Consider the following 9132-nt stretch of genomic DNA (forward strand, 5'->3'; position numbering starts at 1 on the left):
AATTAGATTAATAATAATAAAAATTACAAACAGAGCACTGATTATCTGATTGACTGTTTTATTTTCAAGAAGCATTTGTGAATTATAAATTCCATTTGTTTGAATTTAAAGTTTTCGATGACTAATTATGTGTCTAGTGTTTATATGTTGGTATTTGCCTTGTTTATAGAATATTGAAGTGAAAGAAAATGGATAGTTTTCAGTCGAAGAAACAGAAAACTGAGGGTGAGGCTCTATAAATTCAAACAAACAATTTCAAATTGTTTATTTACAGGTTCATTATATTTTAGTTAGTGCTTTTTTCAAATAAATACATTTGAGACGGCAACTTTTTGTTTTGACATTCGACAGGCGCATTTTGTGAGGTTAAGTGCTCAAGTTTATTATTTGTGAGGTTAAGTCAAGAAGTTGGTTGGTTTGTTTTCAACGTGTTGGGATTTGTGATATCAAGAAACTTTCAAGATGATTCGACGCCAAGCAAGACTGCGAAGGGAGTATCTATACAGAAAAACCAACGAAGATAAACAAAAGTCGATCCAAGACAAGAAAAACCGCATAAAAAACAGTTTGGAAAATCAAACAGCAATACATGGCGATTTGCAGAAAAAGGCCATCCACTACGCTAACAAAATCGAATGGGAAGACGCCGGACCCGAAAGAGCAGCGCTGATGGGAGGTGAAAGTGGCGGCGCGTTGGCAGATTCCCAGGACGACGAATATAGATACGCTGGCGTAGAAGACCCGAAAATAGTCATCACGACCTCCAGAGACCCGAGCTCCAGATTGAAAATGTTCGTTAAAGAGCTCAGGTTAATTTTCCCCAACGCACAGAGAATGAATCGTGGTAACTACGAGATGAAGCAGCTGATGCATGCCTGCCGATCGAATGATGTCACAGACTTCATTGTCGTTCACGAACATAGAGGCGTTCCGGACAGTTTAGTTATCTGCCATATGCCATACGGCCCCACTGCTTATTTCACGATGAAGGACGTTGTTATGAGACATGATATCCCAGATATCGGAACAATGTCTGAACAATATCCGCATCTTATTTTCCACAATTTCAAGACCAAATTAGGAGTGCGGACCATGAACATTCTGAAATATCTGTTTCCCGTGCCCAAAGAGGACTCTAAGAGAGTGATCACCTTTGCCAATCACGATGACTACATAAGCTTCAGGCATCACACATACAAAACAGTTGATAGACAGGTAAAGTCATAATTTTTTATTATTTTGTGTGTTGCCATGAGTAGTATTTGCAGTATTTGTTGGTGCTTAACACGAGATGACCTACAGAAGTCCTTAATGTATGCAGATTTGGTCTGCTTCAAAAGAGGATTGAAAACCTATCTATGTTTCAAACCCATGTGTGAAGGAGAAGTTTTTGATTCAAAGCCCTTAAAAACCCCCCTACAGGTGTGGACTATGTGAAAGTTCAGATTGTTTTGATATTTTTTTGTCACCAACGGAGATGTAGAAAGCCAAAAACCATTTTTTTTCAAAATAATTTCGTCTAAAAATCACAAATAAGTCAACTTCATCAGTGATACAACTATAATAATCTAAAATAACCACCTTCCACCTCATTATATATTATTGGAGTAGTAGAATGTGAAGAACTTGAAGATTCAATCTATTTTTTTCAGCTGGAAATGAGTGAAGTTGGACCACGTTTTCAATTGAGGTTATACGAAATTAAACTAGGGACTTTGGATAATATTGATTCAGCAGATACTGAATGGGCTCTCAGGCCTTACATGAATACGTCAGCCAAGAGGAGGTTTTTGAGCGAGGAGGATGGCTGGAAGCAGGATGACGATTTGTAACAAACTTTCATAACGTGAAACATTAAAGTATAAGTGGAACTTTGTAAATATTTTTTATTTTGAATAAATTGGAAAGTATGCATATGCCTCCTTTATTCTTTGAACATAATTTTTTGAGGAAGACTCAATGATCCTTGCTATTTTTTGAGTTTGACTTTTCTCAATTCCAAAATGAATGTCTATCAAAAGATAATCCAATCAAGTTACTTCGTAATATAAGCCACTGAAGGGTTCAATTCTACAAATTTTAGTAACTGGTATCTACAAATTTTGCCTATAAATTAATAATGGGAATTTAAGCAGGATCTTTGGGATGGTTTACTTTTGAATGAAGGGACGTACACAACTTGTTAAAACCAATTGTTGTTCAAGTACAAAGAATGTGTAAGCGGAAAACCAATAGTTGTTCAAGTACAAAGAATGTGAAAGCGGGAGTGTCCCAAGGATCGATCTTAGGGCCCATACTCTTTCTACTATATATAAATGACCTGACTACTATACGTATTTCTGGTAGTTTCACCATTTTTGCAGATGATACCACACTTTTGTGGCATAATGAAAGTCAACAAAATGTATACAAAAGAATCTGTAATGACCTCAGAGAAATCAAAATGCAAATCGGCACTAAAAAAACAAGAAATTCATATGGAAAGTACACAAGTGGAAAATAATACCAGCCGCTGACTACTAAACAGGAACCATGGGGACAACATCTGAACTGAATATTAACGAGGCCTTATCATTTGACATTTGAGCATTCAATCAAACTTTATTCCATGAGTCATTACAAGAATGAAAATCGTCGAAAAAGACTGAGTAAAATAGTTGAGAAAAATCATATTGATCGAAAATTAGTTAAAATTACAAATCAGTAGATATAACAATATGTAAGTAAGAGTATAAAAATACAATAAAAAAAATTATGAAATATATAAGGTGACATAACTAATGTAAAATAATGATAAGATAGCCAGTTGCCTAAATCGACCTGAAAAAATTCATAGATTTTGTAGAATTGAATGAATTTAACTTTTTTCAATGGTAATATATAGTTTCTTATATAACAACACAGGCATAAGTTGAGAATTATTGGATACCACTGATAGTTTGTGCATTTTTTCTTCTATCAGAATTATTTCGTTACTTCATGTAGTTCAGTACTATATGTTTTCACTCTAGATCTCGAGGTAACTGGAGTTTCCAGAAGTGGAAGGGTAAGAAAAAAGTCGTCCAAGTTGATGGACTTTGAATCCCCCGACGAAATTGAAAGGTCTTTCAATAAACGGCCGCCGAACCAATCAAAAAAAATCGAGAGTCATGAATCCACACCCAGGAAACAGAAACATGATGAGGTAATTGTTTTTCACTTTTTAGCTGTTTCGGACTTTGAAGTTTTAATCCAGATCAGGACCAATAAAACAGTGTTAATTTCAAACAAATTGCTTTTATCTCGAACTTTTTTTTGTATCTCAAAATTCGATCTTCTCTCTATCTGACTATTATTTTCATAGATAAAAGATCTACACAAACTTTGTTTGTGGAGATCAAATCGTCGAGGTGTAGTTTTTGAAATTGTTATGGATCTTCATCAAGTAACTGCCGAATCAATCAGAAAAAAAAATTCTGTGTTAAAATATTATCGAAATAAGTCTTCAGACTGATAATTCCTCTTCCATATTCTCTGTTTCACTATCACTATCGTCATTTAAATCAATAATGAATTTATTTCCACCATTAATATGGAAGTGTCTAATCTCCAAATAGTCTTTTTCAACTGAAATTACTTTTTAACCTTTTTCTGCCAGGTTTCTTCGGTAATATTAGATACTTCTTCTTTAACTAGCTCTATTATCTTCTCATCAAATTTTGGAAAGTTATTCTAACGCCTGATGCTTTGTTTTAGTTTTCCTCAAATCAAATCGATGGAATTGAAAACACAAAAATAGGGGGGAAGTCTCAATATGGTGTGTCCATACTTTTCAGCAATACTCTCAAGGGCATACACTTTTTCAAATGTTTTTGTCTGTAAAACTTCAAGTAGTTCGTTTTTTTGTATAGTTATCTTCAAAATACCAATTGTTATCCACTAAAAAACTATGTATTTCATCTTTCCTCAAATTTTTATTTGATACTTTGATGAGCTGTCGCGAATGATATGAAGCTTTGCCAAGAACTATTACACTATTCGCATCCAAATTTGGGATCAATATGTTTTCAAACCATTCCTCAAAATTATTACCTTCCATGTTCTTGTGATAGTCAACATTGCAGTCCTCAGGTTTTTTCCACATAATTTCAAAGAATTCGGAACCCGCAATACACAATGATTAATCTCGATCCTTTGTTTGCAGGCATGTTAGGCGTACATATTCTCGAACCACCAGTCCACCCTTTCGTAACTATGTCGTGTGCGTCATACCAAGTTTCGTCCAAATAGAAAATTTGCCGTTGTTCTTGTCTTTATTTAGTTATTTGTTCTAAGTATTTGCTGGGCAATTCCACTATTCTTCTCCTTTTCATAACTGCTTGACATTTGTTTATTATTTTAAATCTGAATCTTAGTTTATTTATCCAATTCTGAAGAGTTTTGTCCCAGCAGATGTTATGGCCGGAAGTATTCAATTTCTTCCTTATGATTTCAGTTGTAGGAATCTCATTGCTTTTGTAACAGTCATATATTGTTTTTTTTTTCAATGATTTTATTAGATGAACATCTAAAGGTTTTGGTAATCCCGTATCACATCACGTCTTGCGTTCATAAGGTTTGTTTTTGACAATTTTACGTACAGTTGAGATGTTTAAAACAGGCGTATAGTTTACAACCTATGGGTGTTTTTGTGAGGGTTAGTAATGTAGTCTTTGTTATATTATTTAGGTGTATTCCAAAGAAGACAACTATGAAAACTACGATATGGAAGAGAGTGGTTCAGAGTACAACAGCGAATATGAACCAACAGCAAACACAACGGAGTCTAGCATTGACGACTCGGTCGAGTCAGATAGCGACTTTGAAAACGAAGGCGGTGGATTTAGACGACTCGATGCCGGATCGTCCAAAAAAAAACTTGTCATCAAAGACGGGAAAATAATAAAAGCAGAAAAACTCAAAGGAAAAGACAAAGGTGGGACAGTTTTTGATCATACCTCAGGGGTCCAATCTGGGGCCTCTCTTCATTCCCATTGATTCATTGCTGTACTCTACTTCAACTTTACCGAATTATTTTTCAGAACAATTCGCGAATTTCAACAAATCTCTGTCGGCAAAGGCTCCTCTCAAACCTAGCCCGAACAAGAAACCCCCGATCAGCAAAACATCTCCGGTTTCTTTGGCTCCTTTCCAAATGGGTATTGGGAACTATGAAAATATCAATATATCTCCTCCAAGCCCTAGAGGGAAAGACTCCCCTTTCAGAGTTGGCGGAGTGAAACCTATAGATGTGGCTGCGCACCTCAAACTTCTGGGAGAGAGTTTGACTATCATTGGGGAACGGCTGAAGGAGCATGAGGTAAGTTTAGATGGATCTGAGTCGGGTATACGAGTTGAATTTCAATTTTTTTCAAATAATATTTATTCATTCAATAATTTATATTTTGTACTTTTCAAAGTAGTCCCCCTCAGATAAAATACTTTTGTGCCAGCCTGTTTTCCAGTCCTCTAAGCAGTTCTGATATTCAGTTTCTGGTCTGTCCTTGAGCGGAACATTTAATAATGGGGAATGTTCCTCAATTTGGGTTATTACAGCAAATGCAAGTTTGAACAAAATAAAGTTGAGTTTAATTCATGAGTTTTTCAAATTCACTTCGAAAAGTATGGGTTGGGTTTTAATTTTTGAAAGGATTTGTTTCTAATTCACATATTGGCAACAGCGCCTAGAATGCTTGATCGGAGTTCAGGTTATACTTTAAAAAAGGAAAATTATCTTTATAAATCAACAATTAATGCAAAATATAAATTATAGTTCAATACCACCTCCACAAGCCACATAAACAACAGTTGTTTTGTTATTTATTTATATAGACGATGATAGGTTAGGTGCACAAAATGTCATATGTCACAGAAAGTCTCGGAATATAAGTAAACAGAACAGCACGCCTCTGAAATATGTCATCTTTGTTTGTCTCATACAGGAAACAGATTCATTGTCCTTTATTAGCTGTAACCGATGTTGCCAAATGGTGAAATAGAAACGAATCCATTTAAATGTTGAATGCATTATTTCATTCTTTTTTTTAAGTATTTGAATAATTTTTTAAAGAGAGGTTGAAATGATAAGTTTATAATGCGTTGTTTCAGAGCTCTTTTATGAAAACTACTTGATTTTCGTCAGGAGGAACATTCCCCAATGCCTGAATACATTGACATTTAACTACATAATATGAGGTAATAAGCTTGAGGTCAGTTGAGAAGAACACAGTAACGTCAATATCTCTACAAATATTTATTATTCTCTGCCGTATATCCAATATTGAAGCAGGTTCAGTTTCGTACACCTTTTGCTTCAAATAGCCCCATAGAAAAGTACCAAGGTGTCAAATCTGGCGAGCGGACTGGCTATTCTGTAGGACCTCGACGGCCATTCCAACGACCGGGAAAAGTAGTATCTAAAAAGTCTCTCACTTGTCTGTAGTAATGTGGTGGTGCTCCATCTTGTTTGAACACAATATCCATATCGAATTCATTAGGATTCGCTTCGACGATATCAGTGATGAGAGGGTCAACAGTAGTTTCCAGCATATTCAAATACAATTCCCCTGTTGAATTTTGATCAATAAATAGAGTTCCTACAATATGTTTTTTTTTCTGATTGATTCGGCCGTTACTTGATGAAGATCCATAGTAATTTCAAAAACTACACCTCCACAAACTTTATTTGAAAAGGTGTTGGTAGAAAAAAGGTTTCAAATATAACATTGGACAGGAAAATAGCACTAACAACTTTGAAATTTTGGGAAAAGAAACTGAAATAGCATTAGGAGAGGGACATTGAATAGCATTAATAACAAACACCAGGCGTCACATATCATAAAGTCAGAATTTTTGAAAGAAGGTAGTTTTACGAATGAATTGAAACTTGTGAAATCAATACGTAGTAAAATTAACGCAAATTATGTTATATTAACTAGAGCAGATAAAGGCAATACTGTGGTTGCTATTGACCGAATTGACTATGTCAACAAAACCTTTGATTTCTTGAATTAAGGATATTTGAAACGCTGAAACGTGATCCAACTAATTCATTCCGAAGACAAGTGAAAGATTTTTTGAAAAATTCAACCTTTTTTCTGAAAGGGAAAAGTTCAAATTAACATTGATGAACCCCCAAATGCCAAAATTATATTCGCTCATAAAACTGCACAAACAGAGTTATCCAATTAGACCAGTGGTTCACTTTGTCGCTGCACCATCAGTGAAATTATCAGAAAGGCTTATCAATATCATCTTGAACCATTGTAACTTCCAACCAAAATTTAGTCTACGGAATTCATATGACTTGATCAATAAAATAGAGAACATACTTCTTCCAGACAACGCAAAATTACTATCCTTTGATGTGCAGAATCTATTTCCCAGCATACCTCCTGATGATATTACTTCTATTATTTTAGTAATAGAATTATTAGATAAAAATAGAATGAACCCAATCATAAAACGAGAAATAATTGACCTTCTGTCATTATGTCTCAACCAAAATTATTTTCAATTCAACAGCAATATTTATTCCTCCTCAAAAGGTTTAATTATGGGAAATCCATTAAGTCCCATACTTGCAGAAATTTTCATGGATAATCTAGAGAAGTCGACTTTCAAACATCCTTTGATTAATGATATCTTGTATTGGCATAGATATGTGGATGACGTCTTGGTATGTTTTACAGGTACTAAGAGGCAATTAGATACTTCTCATAGGGATATTAACAAAATTCATGAAAACATTAAATTCACTATTGAAATAGAAACAGACAACTAAATCAATTTCTTGGACCTAACAATTAGTAGAATGAACAACAAACATGATTTTTCAATTTATCACAAACCTGCCCTAAGATATATATTGGTCAAACTGGCAGGACATTTAGGAAGCGAATCCAGGAACATCATACGAGCTATGTAAATAAGAAAACAAATTCGACATATTCAAATCATCCTCTAGAATAAAAGCACATTTTTAATGAAGAGTTCGAAATTTTACACATAGAAAATAAAGGTTTGAAACTGAATCATTTGGAAGCAATGGAAATTAATAAACTTAAAAATTCATACATTCTAATGAATGACCAACTAGATTTGAATAGATCACCATTATTGAACTTGTTTTCTTAAAACCGAGAAAGAATTATTATTGATGTAGATGTGAGGCAATATGCTTTAGGTAATCATAAATGAACAGGGACGTACAAAAAAAAAAAAAGGATACGTTATGTAGAGGTTCAGGTAATTTCTTAGAGGTAGTCTCAATTATGGTTATCTGTAGTATATAAATAGTAATGTAGGGATAATTTGATGTACAAATCACTTGAAAAAGCTAATGTTTTAGTGAAACATGTGATATATTTTTCAATCAAGTTTGTGAAGATCAAATCGTTGAGGTGTAGTTTTTGGAATTCCTACAATATGGTGTTCCAATATTCCTGCCCAAACGTTAATTTTTTCTGGATATTGGGAAAACCGAAAACTAAATGAGAATATTCTAACTGAACAATGATTTTCATTATCATAGTGACGTTTTTTGTCGTTTATATAAACAAAATATAACTTAACAAACGTTATCGGATTGCTGGAATTGCCATATGGCAGATAAAAAGGAATATTTCTAGAAATATCGATATTAATGTGTTTGTCTTCAGGAAATTATTAAATGTTACGCCATTTTGTAGTAGGTGAGGATATTGACTTCATATTCTAGGGTTGTGAAGTATTTGTCAGGAGCTTCAAAATAATGTGTCGCAAGACCCCCCTTTCCATTTAATTTTTTTCCCAGACAGCGCCCAGTCGCCATCTTGAAAGTTTCATCTGTCAATTTCACTTCAAAATTAAGTATTCATACATTAATTTCATTATCCCAAATTTCAATTCTTTGGAGTTGACCCGTTCAAAAAATAAAAGAGGGGGGGGCATTAAAGAAATGCACTGCAAAATTTGAACAGTCCCCATATCTTTGTTTACTTAAATTTTGTGAACCAACATTCTTATTTTACTTTTTTGGAAAGAATTTTGTGAGTCAAACCGACAAATTCTGATACTGCATAGCCTTAAGAAAAAAAAAATTAATAATTTCCAACAGTTATCCGAAATCATTTA

General features: G+C 34.1%; 1 protein-coding gene across 2 annotated transcripts in view; it reads left to right on the forward strand.

The window, feature by feature from the left end:
• The window catches only part of LOC111504569 (U3 small nucleolar ribonucleoprotein protein IMP4), a 9452-nt gene continuing 320 nt past the window's right edge, over positions 1-9132 (forward strand). Inside the window, exons 1-4 of one of the 2 annotated variants that reach the window (XM_023159162.2) lie at positions 8-225; positions 3012-3184; positions 4708-4954; positions 5061-5338. In XM_023159162.2, coding sequence (XP_023014930.1) covers positions 189-225; positions 3012-3184; positions 4708-4954; positions 5061-5338 — 735 coding nt within the window. In that variant the 5' untranslated portion in view covers positions 8-188. Of the gene's footprint in view, positions 226-274; positions 1216-1652; positions 1913-3011; positions 3185-4707; positions 4955-5060; positions 5339-9132 lie in introns of those variants that run through there. The other variant, XM_074175503.1, reaches the window with a different exon arrangement.

Source organism: Leptinotarsa decemlineata, unplaced genomic scaffold, assembly GCF_025532065.1.
Source record: "Leptinotarsa decemlineata unplaced genomic scaffold, Ldec_3_MD MMD2_tig00001064_RagTag_RagTag, whole genome shotgun sequence".
Lineage (NCBI taxonomy): Eukaryota > Metazoa > Arthropoda > Insecta > Coleoptera > Chrysomelidae > Leptinotarsa > Leptinotarsa decemlineata.